Below are 19557 nucleotides of genomic sequence, written 5' to 3'. Positions count from 1 at the left end.
GGTCTTCCTGGATTTTTGGAGGATCCACGGACATGAAAAAAAAAGTCATTTTGGTGTCCGCCTGGCCGTGCGGAGCCAAACGGATCCGTCCTGAATTACAATGCAAGTCAATGGGGACGGATCCGTTTGATGTTGACACAATATGGTGCCATTTCAAACGGATCCGTCCCCATTGACTTTCAATGTAAAGTCTGGAGTTCTGTTATACCATCGGATTGGAGTTTTCTCCAATCCGATGGTATATTTTAACTTGTAGCGTCCCCATCACCATGGGAACGCCTCTATGTTAGAATATACTGTCGGATATGAGCTACATCGTGAAACTCATTTCCGACAGTATATTCTAACACAGAGGCGTTCCCATGGTGATGGAGACGCTTCAGGTTAGAATATACAAAAAAACTGTGTACATGACTGTCCCCTGCTGCCTGGCAGGTGCTGCCAGGCAGCAGGGGGCAGACCCCCCCCCTGTTTTTAACTCATTGGTGGCCAGTGGGCCCCCCCTCCCCTGTTGTTAACTCGTTGGTGGCCAGTGTGCGCACCCCCCTCCCTCCCTCCCTCTATTGTTTTAATACATTGGGGCCAGTGTGCGCGCGCCCCCCCAACCCCCCCTCCCTCCCTCCCTCTATTGTTTTAATACATTGGGGCCAGTGTGCGCACCCCCCCAACCCCCCCCCCCCCCCCTTCCTCCCTCTATTGTAATCATCATCGGTGGCAGCGGAGTAGAAGATTCATACTTACCTGGCTGCTGGCTGCTGCGATCTCTGTGTCCGGCCGGGAGCTCCTCCTACTGGTAAGTGACAGGTCTGTGCGGCGCATTGCTGTCACTTACCAGTAGGAGGAGCTCCCGGCCGGACGCAGACATCGCAGCAGCCAGCAGCCAGGTAAGTATGAAAATCTTCCACTCCGCTGCCACCGATGATGATTACAATAGAGGGAGGGGGGGGGGGGGGAAAGGGGGGGTTGGGGGGGCGCGCGCACACTGGCCCCAATGTATTAAAACAATAGAGGGAGGGAGGGAGGGGGGTGCGCACACTGGCCACCAACGAGTTAACAACAGGGGATGGGGGGGGGCCGCACAATGATATTCAAACTGGGGAGGGGGGGGGGGGGTCTGCCCCCTGCTGCCTGGCAGCCCTGATCTCTTACCGGGGGATATGATGGGGTTAATTGTACTATCATATCCCCCTGTAAGAGATCGGGTGCTGCCAGGCAGCAGGGGGCAGTCTTGTACACAGTTTGCAGTGTATTCTAACTAGAAGCGTCCCATCACCATGGGAACGCCTCTGTGTTAGAATATACTGTCGGATCTGAGTTTTCACGAAGTGAAAACTCAGCTCTGAAAAAGCTTTTATGCAGACGGATCTTCGGATCCGTCTGTATGAAACTAACCTACGGCCACGGATCACGGACACGGATGCCAACCTTGTGTGCATCCGTGTTCTTTCACGGACCCATTGACTTGAATGGGCCCGTGAACCGTTGGCCGTGAAAAAAATAGGACAGGTCATATTTTTTTCACGGCCAGGAAACACGGCTCACGGATGCGGCTGCCAAACGGTGCATTTTCCGATTTTTCCACGGACCCATTGAAAGTCAATGGGTCCGTGAAAAAAAACGGAAAACGGCACAACGGCCACGGATGCACACAACGGTCGTGTGCATGAGGCCTTAGTAAGAAAAAACAAAAACAAAAACAAACAAAAAATTTCCGCTAACTTGTGCCAAAAAAAATGTCTGAATGGAGCCTTACCAGGGGGGGGGGGGGGGGGGGGTGATCAATGACAGGGGGGTGATCAATGACAGGGGGGTGATCACCCATATAGACTCCCTAATCACCCCCCTGTCATTGATCACCCCCCCCTGTAAGGCTCCATTCAGACATCCGCATGATTTTTTACGGATCCATGGATACATGGATCGGATCCACAAAACACATGCGGACGTCTGAATGGAGCCTTACAGGGGGGTTATCAATGACAGGGGGTAATCAGGGTGATCACCCCCCTGTCACTGATCACCCCCCCTGTAAGGCTTCATTCAGACATCCGCATGATTTTTTACGGATCCATGGATACATGTATCGGATCCACAGAACGCATGCGGACGTCTGAATGGAGCCTTACAGGGGGGTTATCAATGACAGGGGGTGATCAGGGTAATCAGGGTGATCACCCCCCTGTCACTGATCACCCCCCCTGTAAGGCTCCATTCAGACATCCGCATGATTTTTTACGGATCCATGGATACATGTATCGGATCCACAGAACGCATGCGGACGTCTGAATGGAGCCTTACAGGGGGGTTATCAATGACAGGGGGTGATCAGGGTAATCAGGGTGATCACCCCCCTGTCACTGATCACCCCCCCTGTAAGGCTCCATTCAGACATCCGCATGAATTTTTACGGATCCATGGATACATGTATCGGATCCACAGAACGCATGCGGACGTCTGAATGGAGCCTTACAGGGGGGTTATCAATGACAGGGGGTGATCAGGGTAATCAGGGTGATCACCCCCCTGTCACTGATCACCCCCCCTGTAAGGCTTCATTCAGACATCCGCATGATTTTTTACGGATCCATGGATACATGTATCGGATCCACAGAACGCATGCGGACGTCTGAATGGAGCCTTACAGGGGGGTTATCAATGACAGGGGGTGATCAGGGTAATCAGGGTGATCACCCCCCTGTCACTGATCACCCCCCCTGTAAGGCTCCATTCAGACATCCGCATGATTTTTTACGGATCCATGGATACATGTATCGGATCCACAGAACGCATGCGGACGTCTGAATGGAGCCTTACAGGGGGGTTATCAATGACAGGGGGTGATCAGGGTAATCAGGGTGATCACCCCCCTGTCACTGATCACCCCCCCTGTAAGGCTCCATTCAGACATCCGCATGAATTTTTACGGATCCATGGATACATGTATCGGATCCACAGAACGCATGCGGACGTCTGAATGGAGCCTTACAGGGGGGTTATCAATGACAGGGGGTGATCAGGGTAATCAGGGTGATCACCCCCCTGTCACTGATCACCCCCCCTGTAAGGCTTCATTCAGACATCCGCATGATTTTTTACGGATCCATGGATACATGTATCGGATCCACAGAACGCATGCGGACGTCTGAATGGAGCCTTACAGGGGGGTTATCAATGACAGGGGGTGATCAGGGTAATCAGGGTGATCACCCCCCTGTCACTGATCACCCCCCCTGTAAGGCTCCATTCAGACATCCGCATGATTTTTTACGGATCCATGGATACATGTATCGGATCCACAGAACGCATGCGGACGTCTGAATGGAGCCTTACAGGGGGGTTATCAATGACAGGGGGTGATCAGGGTAATCAGGGTGATCACCCCCCTGTCACTGATCACCCCCCCTGTAAGGCTCCATTCAGACATCCGCATTAATTTTTACGGATCCATGGATACATGTATCGGATCCACAGAACGCATGCGGACGTCTGAATGGAGCCTTACAGGGGGGTTATCAATGACAGGGGGTGATCAGGGTAATCAGGGTGATCACCCCCCTGTCACTGATCACCCCCCCTGTAAGGCTCCATTCAGACATCCGCATTAATTTTTACGGATCCATGGATACATGTATCGGATCCACAGAACGCATGCGGACGTCTGAATGGAGCCTTACAGGGGGGTTATCAATGACAGGGGGTGATCAGGGTAATCACCCCCCTGTCACTGATCACCCCCCCTGTAAGGCTCCATTCAGACATCCGCATGATTTTTTACGGATCCATGGATACATGTATCGGATCCACAGAACGCATGCGGACGTCTGAATGGAGCCTTACAGGGGGGTTATCAATGACAGGGGGTGATCAGGGTAATCAGGGTGATCACCCCCCTGTCACTGATCACCCCCCCTGTAAGGCTCCATTCAGACATCCGCATGATTTTTTACGGATCCATGGATACATGTATCGGATCCACAGAACGCATGCGGACGTCTGAATGGAGCCTTACAGGGGGGTTATCAATGACAGGGGGGTGATCAGGGAGTGTATATGGGTGATCACCCGCCTGTCATTGATCACCCCCTGTAAGGCTCCATTCAGACGTCCGCATGTGTTTTGCGGATCCGATCCATGTATCCATGGATCCATAAAAATCATGCGGACGTCTGAATGGAGCCTTACAGGGGAGTGATCAATGACAGGGGGGTGATCAGGGAGTGTATATGGGTGATCACCCGCCTGTCATTGATCACCCCCCTGTAAGGCTCCATTCAGACGTCCGTATGCTTTTTGCGGATCCGATCCATGTATCCGTGGATCCGTAAAAATCATACGGACGTCTGAACGGAGCCTGACAGGGGGGTGATCAATGACAGGGCGGTGATCAATGACAGGGGGGTGATCAGGGAGTTTATATGGGGTGATCATGGGTGATCAGGGGTTTATAAGGGGTTAATAAGTGACGGGGGGGGGGGGTAGTGTAGTGTGGTGTTTGGTGCGACTGTACTGACCTACCTGAGTCCTCTGGTGGTCGATCCTAACAAAAGGGACCACCAGAGGACCAGGTAGGAGGTATATTAGACGCTGTTATGAAAACAGCGTCTAATATACCTGTTAGGGGTTAAAAAATTCGGATCTCCAGCCTGCCAGCGAACGATTGCCGCTGGCATGCTGGAGATCCACTCGCTTACCTTCCGTTCCTGTGAGCGAGCGCGCCTGTGTGCGCGCGTTCACAGGAAATCTCGCGTCTCGCGAGATGACGCATATATGCGTGACTGTGCGCCAGCCTGCCACCTCCGGAACGCACATGTGCGTTAGGCGGTCCGGAGGTGGTTAAGGAGTTAAAAAGTTAATTTTCTATAATTTCTTAATTTTCTGTTATTAGCAGAATCACTTCTCCTACAAGCAGGAACAATCTGCAGTTAAAAAAAGGAAGCTACAGACTGAATCCACTGCATCCACCGTGCCAGGCCTCACCAGGCTCCAGATTGCACAATGATTTTCTAGAATCGGAAATTGCTAGTTTTACACTTCTATGAATGTTGATATTGCAATGACATTGCTATACTCTGCCCGAATAGAACCCTTATATAGTGGGGCAGAGATAGTACCGTATATTGCAACTGCACAGAATTCAGGTTTCGACTGAGCCAGAATTGTATAGAATTGCATACAATAAACCACATTAGACTTTTCTGGTGTCAAGGTGCGGTTTATCAAAAAAGAGGCATGGCCTAATATGCGACACAGTGTGCCAAAACTGCACCAGAATATTGGCTGAAAACTCTGATGCAAACCAAGCCAACTAATAGGTATCACTGTTTTATTTTATATTAAAATATATTTTACAAATATATGTTTAGAGCACCTGCCAATTATTAGCACTTTTCAAAAGTGTCAAAAACGGTGTAAAATCGCAAAAAGCCACTAGATTTTTGTAATGAATTCTGGTGCCAATGGACTGATAAATTATCTAATTTGTCTGGCCTTAGTTTGCATGTGCCCAGTGCAGGGTTGCCATCAATCCAGAAATTCCTTGACAGTCCAGACAAATTATTTTTTCCTGTGTCCATGAATACAACAGATGAATTAGTGATTTTTTTGGAAAAAAGTTGGTTCGATCCGAATATATTGCGTTAAAAAACTGCTATTTCCTTCCTAGCTGCAGAGAGCATTTATAGTGGTGTAGAACACTGTGCCTTGCAGTAACACGCATAGGGAGTCTGCTGTGCTAGTGAAACAATACTGTGAGTCAGTATGACATGCAGATGACAGGCGTCGCTCTTACCCTGCTTTCACACCTGAGCGTTTCTCAAACGCGCGTTTTAATGCGCGTTTTTTGTAATAGTAAACGCGCGTTTGTGTGATTGACTGCAGTGTCCTATGGCCACAAACGCGCGTCAAAACGCCCCAAAGAAGCTCAAGTACTTGATAATGCGTCGGGCGTTTTACAGCGCGATCGTACGCGCTGTAAAACGCCCAGGTGAGAACCATTCCCATAGGGAAGCATTGGTTTTCATGTGTTGAGCGTTTTACAGCGCGTTTTAACGCGCTGTAAAACGCTCAGGTGTGAACTTAGGGTAAGAATCACTGCACACTTCACTTATTAGAGCAGTCACAGGGCCAAAACTGACCAAATAACTCAAGTATGAAGTCAACCTTACAGGTCGATGTTGGCGCCAAGAAGAAGCGCACTCCATTTACACCGTCGCCAGCGGATTCCACATAGATGTTATCAGAACCTGTTCTATTAAACGCTTATACAAGTAGAGCCCCCCTGACAGAGTGGAGAGGGTGTCAGCAGTAAGTTTGTGTTGACGTCACTTATTAATTTGCCCTTCGTCTCAACCGTCAGAACAATAACCCATAAAAAACAGATCCTGTCTGTGGAGCATACGCCTTCACTCGGTCAGAATTTGCTCAATAATCCATCAGTATTGCTAATGCTAAAAAAAACAGGACTGGATCTAAAACAGAGATGACACATGAATGGAATATTTGCATGTCTTCTGTGTTTTGTATCTACTCCTGCTTTTAGCTACCAAATCATAAGCCAATTCTGATGGGACCATACAGGCCTTACAGCTGCTACACAGAGAGGATCCGTTGTGCGTCTCATTTTTCCTCCCTTCTGACAGATCAGAAGAAGGGTCAAATAAATTATGATGTCAGCTAGACCGAAAGGCAAAATAGTGGCCCAGTCATGAAGTGGGGAGGGTGGGAACAGCAGAATGACAGAGTCTGGAGGTGGCAGCAGTATAAGGAGGCCACAGAGTGGCACAATGACAGTCTGGAAGTGGCGGCAGCAGCAGTAGCAGCATCAGGAAAAGGCCACCGAGTGGCACAATGACAGTGTGGAGGTGGCGGCAGCAGCAGCATCAGTAGGAGGCCACTGAGTTGCACAATAACAGAGTCTGGAGGTGGCAGCAGTATGAGGAGGCAACTGAGTGGCACAATGACAGTCTGGAGGTGGCGGCAGCAGCAGTAGCAGCATCAGGAGAATGCCATCGAGTGGCACAATGACAGAGTCTGAGGGTTGGCAGCAGTATGAGGAGGCCACTGAGTGGCACAATTACAGAGTCTGGAGGTGGCAGCAGCAGCATCAGGAGAAGGCCACCGAGTGGCACAATGACAGAGTCTGGAGATGGCAGCAGCATCAGGAGACCACAGAGTGGCAAGGTGACATAGTGTGGAGGTGGCAGTGGCAGCAGCATCAGGAGGAGGCCACAGGGTGGCACAATGACAGAGTCTGGAGGTGGCAGCAGTATGAGGAGGCCACCGAGTGGCACAATGACAGTCTGGAGGTGGCGGCAGCAGCAGTAGCAGCATCAGGAAAAGGCCACCGAGTGGCACAATGACAGAGTGTGGAGGTAGCGGCAGCAGCATCAGTAGGAGGCCACCGAGTGGCACAATAACAGAGTCTGGAGGTGGCAGCAGTATGAGAAGGTGGCAGCGGCAGCAGCATCAGAGTGTTGAGGTGGCAGCAGCTTGAGCAGGCCACAGCATGAGGAGGCCACAGACTGGCATGACGATGAGAGATTGCGGAGGTGGCAGCAGCATGAGGTGGCCAGAGAGTGGCACGACGACGAGAGATTGTGGAGGTGGCAGCAGTATGAGGAGGCCACAGAGTGGCCGCTTCGTCTATTCATTTATAGGGATTTTGGAACAGAAGGTTAAAATTTCTCAACTTTATAAAGTGTTGCTTAAAACACGATTTAATAATACACGTTCTCCAGCACAAAAGGCTTGGAAAATTGATTGTCCGTGAATTCCCCTCGAAGATTGGGATAATATATTGGCGAATTTAAGTTTACTTTCTTCTAATTTTAATCACGTTTTGGTTAAATGCAATATTCAATATTTAATAAATTTTATGATAAAAATTTTGTGTTGCCTAAGACAGGAGAGAATCCGCCAGTCTTCTGTTTACTCAATGACGTGGTTACAATGGAGAAAGCATTCCAAAAAACAATTTCTCTCCACCTGGAGATAAATCCTGTCAAGATTGATGCAAGTGTGGTATCGGCTGCTTATCGACCCAGATACTTCTGGGGGAATCTACCTGGCATAAACAGGCCCCTCTAGTAGCTACAGACAATGAGAAGACAAAGCATCAAGATAGCTTTGAGCCTGGAAGAGTCGCGAAGTTCATCAAGATACGACACTAAAGATTTTACTGCATATAACCGCACCGCTGACCGCTGAATAAATTTTGTTTTTCTACCAAAATACTTCAATAAAGATTTTACCACATATAACCGCAGCGTTGAAGGCTGAAAAAAATGGTTTTTCGACCGAAATATGTCCCAAAAAGTTTTACCGCATATAACTTCGACCGAAATACATCAATAAAGATTTTACCACACATAACAGAGCACAGAGATGGAGAGGGTCTTTGGATTCCCCCCCCCCCCCCCAGTACACGGACGTCTCAGAAATGAACCGCTGCTCCCGACAGCAGCTCCTGGGAAGGTCATGGAGCATCCCGGTTATACGGCTTCTATTCGCCCCGCTGAAGGATTATTTTGAAAGTGTGTAAAAGCCACTCATGGCCCCCACGCTGCAGATTTATCATGAAGACATCATGGAGATTTTACCGCATATAACCGCAGCGCTGACAGCTGAATAAGTTTTGTTTTTTGACCGAAATACTTCAATAAAGATTTTACCACATATAACCGCCACTGACGTGAACTAAGAATGCATTTTTCTTTTTGTAGTAAAATATGCCACTAAACGCTTTCAAGACATATAATCACCGCCGACGTGAACTGAGAATGTATTTTTCTTTTTGTACTGAAATACAAAATCACGCATATAACCACCGCACTGACTGTTACCGCCGCTACTTCCGTGAACCCCTGCACCACTACTTCCCGGGTAGGTAGGCTTCCCGGTTAGGTAGGCTGCTGCGAAGCAGGTGGTCTACCCCGGGCATGTTTGGCTCCCGACATCCCACTGCTGCCACCCTGCTATGCTTTCAACACATAAAACTGCCGACATGAACTAAGAATATATTTTTCTTTTTGTATTTAAATAGCCAGTAAACGCTTTTAGCAGAAATAAATGCACCAGTGAAGTGCGTATAAATTTTTCTTTCTGTACTGAAATAGGCCATTAAACCCTTTTGCCACAAATAACTGCACCAGTGAAGTGCATATATTTTTTTCTTTCTATAATGAAATAGGCCACTCAACACTTTTGCCACAAATAAGTGCACCGGTGAAGTGCGTATATTTTTTTCTTTCTGTACGCTTTCAACACATATAACTGCAGAAGTGAACTGTGTATATATTTTTCTTGTTTGAAAAGATATAAGCCACTAAAGCCTTTTCAACATAGCACTTGCACCCCAAGAACAAATTGCTGGAATGACAGAGCTGCATAATGGCTATTTGGATCCCCAAATAATCTTTCCCTATAGTTGTAAATCGCTTTTCTAGCAGTGTCCCTAGCACCTTCTGACGTCTCTCCCTGCCCTAAGATGCTGAGAAATGATTCCTCCCTATCCTTTCCCTGCACTTCACAATGAGGTTTTTCCAATTGCTTTCCCTATCGCCTTCTCATGTCTGTCCCTGTACTCAGAACGCTTGAAAATGTCTGACTCTAAGATGGCCGCCGTATTTATAGGGCTGTGACATCACAGGGCTGGCTGGCTGCTGATTGGCTGCATGCATGGCATTATGGGTCAGCCCGCCTTCCCAGAGTTCCTTGCCCCATGTCCTCACACGTGTAGCCTCCATTTTAGGAAAAATTGCAATTCGTTACCATGAAGCGTGAGGAAATTAGCACTTTGTTAGCTTCGATTCTCTCATCTCTAGTTATTATTATTATTTTACAGTTCCTAGTTAATACTGGTATTGAGTTCTTATCAGCCTAGTCAGCCATGGACCTGTATAACCTGTATATTATTTTTATCATTTATTATGTTTTTCCAATTTTACATAAAAATATTGTCTGTCTGTGAGTTTTGGATAAGTTGTCCAGAGAAAAGAAAAATTTCAGCCGGCTGCCCTGTCCCAATGTCTTCACAGGGAATCTATCACCGTGATTCTGTACTATCATCTGCAGCAATAAATGAGTAGATCTGCAGATAAGGAGCCAGATCGCCATTATAATTTTCTTACTCCCTTCTTTTCCCCTGCGGTCAGCAGTCAGAGCCATGCTGAAATACATTGCTGTGCATGTACACGGGTCCTCTCCATTATGTTAGCACAGCAGACCGCAATGTGTATTTCAGAGCAGCTGACAGTGGGGCAATGGGGGGGGGGGGGGCAGTAGGAGAATAAAAATAGAGATCTGGACTCCATATCTGCAGTATTAGTCATGTATTATTCCAGATAACAGTCCAACATTGTGGTGACAGATTCACTTTATAAAATTACCATACAGCACCCACATTGTATCGCTATTTAGTGCCTGAACGGAATAGTGCCAAAATAATACGTCAAAGACTCAAGAGGGCTGTAACTGCTGGAGTCGGTCAGAGTGTGACTCAATCACTTCTGCAGACTGGACTGTAAGGCCTTGGACCACAACAGAGGAACACAGACAGACATGTTAGCTAGAAACTGGCACACAGTGGCGGTGCAGCTCAGTTGTCTGATGCAACACATTCTTTTGATATGCATTTTCTGTATAGCATATGAGAGTATAAATGTGAACCATAAAACCATAAGGGCTTTTTCACACAAGTGTGTCCCTTGCAGGAATCACGCAACGTGTGAGAGAGGGATTGTACGGCATTGTCATGATTGATAATCTGTGTGCCTCTGCAGGACCTTCCTGTACCGGAATCACACTGACATAAAGCTGTCAGTATGGTTACAGAAAGGTCACATAGAGGCACACAGCATTATCAGTCATGACAATGCCCTGCGCTTCCTAAGTCCAGAACGCATGATTCCTCTCTCACACTGTAATGACCGGCGTCACGCACAGGGAGGGAAAAGGGAAAGCCCTGCCCAAGGGAGAGGGAAAGGTGGTGACCCCTGACTCACCTTGCGGCTGGCACCTGATTGCCCTGACGTCCCTAGACGGGTTCCTCACCCGTGCGGCGATCACGTGCCTAAACCCTGGCTTTCCCTAGAATGAGCCCTAGATAGTGAACGGGTCGGTGGGATCGCTAGTCTGCACCACTGACACTAAGATGGAAACACCAGGGAGAGGACAGACAATACAAACACATAAACCCAGGTGGGCGACCACAGCAGACCACAAAGGTCCAACAGGGATCCGGAGGGAAACGTTCTGGACCAACAACCAGAGAACGCAGCAACACAGCTCCAGTGGGTCAGTATAGAAGTCCAGGCAGGAAGCTCTATATCTGGCAACCAGAGAAGTGGGAGAGGGGAATATAAGGAGATTGGGAGTGCTGGACAAGGAACAGCTGAGAAGGAGCTACGGATCCCTGAGTGAGCCAAAAAGGATTGCAAAGCAAACCCAGAAAGCTACCATAAGGAAACAGCCCTATCTTACTACATAGAGCGCGCAGCCAACCGCTGCGACTTCCTGACCCCGGGTATAATGGAGTCAGGCGTGGTTCTTGACACCCTCGTGACACACACAGAATGTGATTCCCGCAAGGGACACACTCATGTGAAAGAGCCCTAAAATAGTAACCCATGAACCTCTAACCACCACTATCTTCGTGAATGGTCCAGAAATCTGCATTACATTTGGTTAGTCTACATTACCTGATTTCCATGGAGGAGCATGGTCATAATTTGGAGCACTGTTTTAGTGGACTCACTTAGAGGCGTGTTTTTAGAAAAGCATGGCTGTTTTGTTCCTTGAACAGTGCCACTCCTTTCCATGGCTGTGTGCGGTATTGCAGCTTAGCTCCATTGAAATGACAAAGGCTGAACTGTAACACCATACACCACCTATGAACGGGCCTGGCACTGTTTCAGGAGGAAAGCCGCCATGATATTCTAATAATCTACAAATGAGATTTACCACATTATTCTCTATTCCCTTGCCTCATTCAGGTGAGGGATGCATCGCTCTCCGTATGGAAGATCCACAACAGCAACAGTTCCCATTCCTCACCCCTCTGACACACCATGGAGAGGAGACGGGTCACTTTCAGGGGGAAATCTGTCTGCAAGCAGCCTGTGGGAAGCAGAGAGAGAAGCTTTACGGTAAGGCTTGTATGGCATTTGCATAGGACATCTCTGAGCTGCTTACAATATACAAGAAACCTCCTTTATATTGGTTGTCAGGGATTTTAAAAACTTTGTCTAACAGCAGGGAATGTGTTAAAAATATAGAGTAACCATTACTCATCTGTTAGATCATCCACCGATCCAGCACTGCCGCCCTGGTGGTTCCCACCATACTTTGCTTACTGTGCTAAGGCCAGTAAGTGGATGTAGGCCATATCATAGCTACAGCACAGAAGCCTGCTTCTACAAGCTAAAAAAAAATCCTGGACGACACCTTTACTCCACCATTAACCCCTTAAGGAAGTGGCTTCATTTGGTATTTAAAGGGGTTTTCTCATTGCTAAGATATGTCATCAGTGCCAGAGAGGTGCGGATTCCATCTCTGGGACCCGCACATATCTCCAGAATGGGCCCCCGAGAAGTAAAGGAGAGTGTACTGCACAAGCGCGTCCCCCTCCATTCACCGCTATTGGAGTTCTGAAAATAGCTGAGCGCTGGTTCGGCTATTTCCAGCAGTCCCATAGAGGTGAATGGAGATGTGCCCGTGCTTTATCCACTCACCGCTATGGGACTCGCTCAGCTATTTTCTGAATTCCCATAGCAGTGAATGGAGAGCACTCTCGCCTGTGCAGTGTGTTCTCCTTCACCTCAGGGGCCCGTACTGGAGATAGGTGCGGGTCCTAGAGGTAGGATCCGCACCTATCTGACATTGACAGCATATCCTAGACCTGTGATGGCTAACCTCCGACACTCCAGCTGTGGTAAAACTACGACTCCCAATATGTATACTCGCTTGGCTGTTCCCAGAACTCCATAGAAATAAATGGATCATTTTGGGAGTCGTAGTTTCACCACAGCTGGAGTGCCGGAGGTTAGCCATCACTGATCTAGACCAAGGATCAGCAACTTCCAGCTGTTCTGGAACTAGAACTCCCAGAATCCTCCTATCACGGGCATGCTCAACCTGCGGCTCTCCAGCTGTTGCAAAACTACAACTCCCAGCATTCCCGGACAGCCTACAGCTATCAACCTACAGCAGGGCATTGTGGGAGTTGTAGTTTTACAACAGCTGGAGGGCCCCAGGTTGAGCATCCCTGTCCTATCACTTTTAGGCAGAAGTTACAAAACGGCAGAGCAATTATGCATGCTAGGAGTTGTAGTTTCACAGCATCTGGAGCGCCAAAGGTTGCTGACCCCTGTCCTAGACATATGCCATCAAAATCTGAGATGGGTATAACCCTTAAATAATGATGGTGGTTTGTTTTTGTTTTTTGTTTTTCTAAATTCTGCATTTTGAAAGCCATAATTTTTGTAATCTTTTGTGTCTTAGATTTTGTGAAGATTGAGAAAGATGAAACGGTAGCACAGAAGCAACAGATAAAAGCACAGTGCAGTCAGCCGTGGGACCAGTCGTCCAGGTAATTATATTGTATGATTATAATAACACACTGGGGGGGGGGGATACTACACCTTCATGCTACACAAATGTGAAACCCTATGGACATATGTGATGAAATCCCCAACACGGCACAACTACTGAATAATGCCAGGACACAAGCTCATCTTCCCTGCCTGTGTAATGGAATATAACAGTACCGCAGATCTCAAGGTCCAACATATTACCATTAGCGTCATCCTTATACGTGCAGATTCTCCAAAGAAGCACCTACTAATAGACTTTACTCTCCAATGCTCTTTGAGGGGACAGCACACCATGCAGCAGTATTCTATCCAGTAAGGTTCACATTAGGTTCATGGCTTTCTTTATTGAGTATTCTGAGATCCGCTTTAGCACTAGTCCAAAAAATATTTGGGGTAATTTATCAAACTGGTGTACAGTAGAACTGGCTTAGTTGCCCATAGCAACCAATCAGATTCCACCTTTCATTTTTTACAGCTCCTTTGGAAAATGAAAGATGGAATCTGATTGGTTGCTATGGGCAACTAAGTCAGTTCTACTTTACCCCATTTGTACCATTTGGCTAATAGAGCCTACAGCTGATGCATAGTTTTGAGGGATGCACTGCCCTCGCCTCCTCCTGCCCCCCTCCCCAGTGACTGGCGTTCACCATGTATCTGCGTGACAACCAGAATTACGATTAGCTGATTGCCACTGGTCCAGCGTCTGAAGCTCCCAGCTGTTATAGAATCTGTGGCCATGTAATATTAGGCTAGTTTCACACTAGCGGTAAGGAAATCAGGCAGACTGTTCCGGCGGGTGAACAGCCTGTCGGATCCGTGCTGCCGCTAGTGCACGCGTGCCCCCAGACTACCACTCCGGCCCCATTGACTATAATGTGCAGGCATCCTCAAACTGCGGCCCTCCAGCTGTTGCAAAACTACAACTCCCAGCATGCCCGAACAGCCTACAGGTATCAGCCTAATGCAGGGCATTGTGGGAGTTGTAGTTTTACAACTGCTGGAGGGCCGCAGTTTGAGAATGCCTGATAATGGGGGTGGGCCGGAGTTCCGGCGGCAGCACGGCAAACATGCCTGGAGGCGGCGGGAGTAAAACTACGACATGGAGTGGTAGTCCGGGGGCATGCGTGCACTAGCGGCAACACAGATCGGACAGGCTTTTCACCCGCCGGAACAGATTGCCGGAGTTCCTTGCCGCTAGTGTGAAAGTACCCTTACATTGAGGTGTCAGGTGAATGGCCATCCATGTAAAACAAGTCACCTGTGTTGGTGCCATGTTCATATGTGCCAGCATTGCTGACAATAATCAAGTTTTAATGTATGCAAACGAGTCTCTAGGAGCAATAGGGGGGTTACCATTACACCTAGAGGCTCTGCTCTCTCTGCAATAGCTGTGTCCTCTGCATTTTGGTTGATAGAGCCAGACACAGTAAACATCTCACGCCTGGCCCTGTCAATCAAAGTGGAGCGGATGCGGCAGTTGCAGAGAGAGCACAGGCTCTAGGTGTAATGGCAACTCCCCCATTGCTCCTAGAGGCTCATTTGCATATATTAAAACATAAAGTTTTCTCAGCAATGTGGGCACATAGGAACATGGGACCAACACAGATGCCTTCAGCTGCCAAGTGCACATGTAACAGGTCAGCCAGTTTCATAGGTACAAATCTGCTGACAGATGCCCTATAATGTTGGTTTTCATAGCTGATGAGTAGGGATCATTACAGTGTCATTCTACTAACTACTCTGTCCTTTTGTGATTGCAGAGGTGGAAAAATGGCCCGAGTGCGAGGAGCTCCACTGTGCACCGCAGAGATATTTAGCAGGTATACTCATTGTATTTAGAACTGCTGGTACAACCAGGATAGAGGAAGGGGGGAAGTCCAGGAGTCTTTAGGGTACTTTCACACTAGGGTTAGTTCCGTTGCTGGAACTGCCTGCCGGACCTGGAAATCCGTATGCAAACGGATATCATTTGTCTCCAGATCCGTCTGACAAAAGGAATTGACATACACCATTTTCACATTTTTAAAGGTCTGCGCATGCCGGATCTGTAAATGCGGCAATTTCATGAACACTTGGTACCGGATCCGGCATTAATATATTTCAATGGAAATGAATGCAGGATCCAGCAATCCAGCAGGTGTTCCGGAATTTTCTCCAGCCAAATACCGTAAAAGGGACGGAACGGAAGATATCCTGATGCATACTGAACGGATTGCTTTCCATTCAGAATGCATTAGGATACAACTGATGCATTTTTTCCCCGCTATTGAGCCCCTATGACGGAACTCAGTACCAGAAAACTTTAACGCTAGTGTGAAAGTACCCTTAGAAAGGTTGTTGGCCTGGCATCAGTGAAGACACCAGATGTATCAGAAAAATAAAATTGCCCATACACATAAGAAGACTGTCAACTACTGGTTTCATTAGTATCGACTAACCCTCTAATGTGTAGGAGGGTGTCCCAATTCTGCCCAACAGTTGATTTTGGCAAAAAAGGACATTATATATTACTCTTTCCCCATTGAGAACACATGCGCACTCAGCTGAGCCAAGTGTGCATGTACTGTATATGGGGCTTTTAAGAGTAATAGCTTTCAGCCGAAGGAGCATTCAGCCAACAGCTATATATGGTTTGTGGCCATAAAGAGGACCTGTCACCTCTCCAGACATTTCTGTTTTAGTAAATACTTACATCCCCCATTCTGGAGCATCTATTCTTATAACTCTATGTTGCGCCATTCCTTTATTATTCCTACTACAAGTTAAATGTATGAAGTGGCTGGAGTATGCAATAAAGGTCCAGTTGAGGGTATGCAGGGGAGGGCTGGCTGCCTTAGTCCTGAAGGGCAAATACACTCAAGTGGCCCATTTTAGCCCCGCCCATTATTAAAAGCCCCTCCTACATATAATAGGTCACTCCCAACAAATACTTTACAGCTGAAATTCTATTGTTGAGGCCTGTCTCTACACATCATACGGAGAGGGGAGGCCTGTACTATAAACAGCAGGCTACAGCCAGGAAGCTCCTCCCTCCCCAGATCCTGCTCAAGGCTTGTGGTTCCCCCCACCATCTGCCACCCACCCGTGGCCTGCTGCCCCCCTTGGCCATCCTCACCCAGCTCTGAATCCTCCTTCTGCAAATGGCAGTGGGAGGATCCGGAGCATCTCCTCTCCTACATAGCAGCCCATACCTCTTACATCCAGTGATGTCATCTTTGTTGTAGACGTTCTCTTTCTCCATCTTCTCCTTTCAGACCAGACCGCCATGATGATTTTTCTGCCATCTCCCGTCTCTGCAGAGATTGACAGACAGTTTCCCACATTTCCATCATCTTCACATCTTCTGAACACCCTTTCCTGCCACCCCCAAAACTATACTGCAGAAACAGTCTCTCTGGAAATACTACTACCACACAGATAGTGCCCCCAATACTGTGCCCCCAATACTATACTGCAGAAACAGTCCCTCTGTAAATACTACTACCACACAGATAGTGCCCCCTTCAACAATTATTGGCACGCAGTGCTCTAAAAAATAACTGCGCCCAGACACTAATAGTATGAAGATAATGTCCCCCAAAAATAATTGTGCTAAGCTGATACTATGCTAGGGTGTCCCCCAAAGTAACAATGCTCCCCAAAATCCCACCAATAGAAATCATTTTCTGCCAGAGCACACTTAGTAGTAATAATGCCCCTATAGTGCCCACACTAGTAATCATGTTCCTCATAGCCCCCCAGTAGTAGTAAAGCTCCGCATAATACCCCCTAGTAGTAATAAATCTCCCTATAATATGACAGTACATGAAATACCCCCGCTTAGTGCCCACAGTTGAGCTAATGTCCCCATAATGTATGCCAGTATAAAATCCCCATATATAGTGCCCCAGTAAATGCCCTCATAGTGCTCCTCTCCCCCTTCCCCATAGTGTCCCCCATAATATGCCAGTAAAAAAATGCCCCTTCTTAGTGCCCCAGCAGATACCCCTATAGTGCTCCTCTCCCCCATAATGTGCCAGTAAAAAATGCCCCTTCTTAATGCCACCAGCAGATACTCCTATAGTGCTCCTCTCCCCCATAATGTGCCAGTAAAAAGAGCCCCTTCTTAGTGCCACCAGATGCCCCAATAGTGCTCCACTCCCCCATAGTGCCCCCAAATAATGCCACATACTGTTGCTCTTCCCTATAGTGCCTACCATAATGTGCCAGTAAAAAATTCCCCCTTAGTGCCACTAGATGCCATAGTGCCACCCATAATGTGCCAATAAAAAAAGGACCCTTTAGAGTCACACCTTCCCCATAGTGCCCCCAAATAATACCCCTATAGTGCCAACAGATGCCCCATAGTGCTCCTCTCCCCAATGGTGCCCCCCATAATGTGCCAGTAAGAAATGCCCCCATAGTGCCCCCCAAAAAATGGGCAAGAAATAAATACCCCCAGAGTGCCACCCAAAAAAAAATGGGGCTGTAAGAAATGCCAGATGCCCCCATAGTGCCAGCTCCCCCCCGCAAAGACAAAAACAAAAAACACTAATACTTACCTCCATCAGCAGTGATGCGATGCAGGCCCCTTCCGGCCTGTGTCCCTGCTGTGTGCTGCCCGACTGAGCCGGCCTCTGATAAGCTGCAGGCATTAGTGCCTGCGGCCTATCAGAAGAACAGGGGAGGGACACACCTCTCCCTCCCCTGCCGCAGCACAGACATCTGTATCGCTGTCCTGAGGACCAGGGCCGCGCCGCCTGTGGTGATCGGCGGTGCGGCCCTGAGGAATAAAAAAAATATAAAATGATTTGTTAAAGATGGCCAAGCAGCCGTTTTTAACATGCTTTAGGGTGGCCTGGGGGGCAATTGCCTCCCTGCCCCCCTTCCCAGCCCTCCCCTGAGGGTATGTCCCTGCACAGTTGAACTGTCCAATGCGGGTTGGCAGTGGAAGCCTGTGCAGGGACAACCTCCCCCCCCCCTCCCAATAGATAACTCCCAGTTGGACTCTATTGTAAGCTGCTGGCAATTTACTCATAACCTTCTAGTAGTAATAATAGAGGAATGGCACAAGACGTAAGAATAGATGCTCTAGAATTGCTATTACATGGAAAATGCAACAGACAAGTCAGGAGAGGTGACCGGCTCCTCTGGTCCTCTTTAAGGTTGAAGTTAGTTGAGTCAATGCATAATACAGTTCATTCACTGTAAGAGCACGAAATAATGTATCTGTGTGATTCACTGTCCATGTCCAGTGGCAAGATAGCTGGAGATACATAAGGGTTCAGAGAGATGGCAAATGTCCTTCTCACCATCAGTACTGGAGAGACAATTCTAGCCCCCCCCCCCCCCCACCCACCCCCAATAATTCTTGCAAATAGATACACGTTCTTAAGTAATGTCCCATTCTTATTTCTAGTTGATTCTAGTAGATATACCAGATATACGTAAAAGACAGGACAGAGTACAAGAATATGTACATGTAGGGTTATAGTAAGGCATTAGTCTTCACATATGTCTCTTGCTTTACTTACAATGTGTGTTTTGATCCGTTTCCAGTACAGACCAGGCGGCCCCGGCATTAAGTAACCAGGTAAAGCAGAGTCCCCCAAATACCCCACAGGGATTTAAAGGGTCTGAGCACCGAAGCAAACCAAGCTCCCCGGTAATGGGTCGCGGGGACACACCAATCACTCCCCCTGCTCGCTCTTCTACACCTAGTCAAAAATTTGTAACTTGCAGCAGTGCTCGAGGAGCTGCGAACATTCGTCAGCAGGATCCTGTGTAAGTAATTTCGACAAATGTCACCTTGAATGATTAAAGTGAACCTGTCATGTTGAATATGGATCGTGTTACAGAGCAGGAGGAGCTGAGCAGAGTGATACGTAGTTTTGTGGGGAAAGGTTCAGTAAAGTTTGTAATTTATACATCTCTGCTCATTCTGGATTTAGGAGTACAGTGGGCAGTACTATTCAAGGAAGACTGTCAC

The 19557-nt window shown here is 47.9% G+C and overlaps 1 protein-coding gene across 2 annotated transcripts in view; it reads left to right on the top strand.

Annotated features, from left to right (window-relative positions):
• INPP5D (inositol polyphosphate-5-phosphatase D) overlaps window positions 1-19557 on the top strand; it is a 243841-nt gene that overhangs the window by 215898 nt on the left and 8386 nt on the right. For both annotated transcript variants that reach the window (XM_044290546.1, XM_044290545.1), the window contains 4 exons: window positions 11991-12143; window positions 13498-13585; window positions 15350-15409; window positions 19128-19352. In XM_044290546.1, the coding sequence (XP_044146481.1) occupies window positions 11991-12143; window positions 13498-13585; window positions 15350-15409; window positions 19128-19352 (526 nt within the window). The remainder of the gene's footprint in view (window positions 1-11990; window positions 12144-13497; window positions 13586-15349; window positions 15410-19127; window positions 19353-19557) is intronic.

This window comes from Bufo gargarizans, chromosome 4, assembly GCF_014858855.1.
Source record: "Bufo gargarizans isolate SCDJY-AF-19 chromosome 4, ASM1485885v1, whole genome shotgun sequence".
NCBI lineage: Eukaryota > Metazoa > Chordata > Amphibia > Anura > Bufonidae > Bufo > Bufo gargarizans.
Note: the sequence above shows the minus strand (reverse complement) of the source record. Positions and strands in the feature narration are given on the sequence as shown.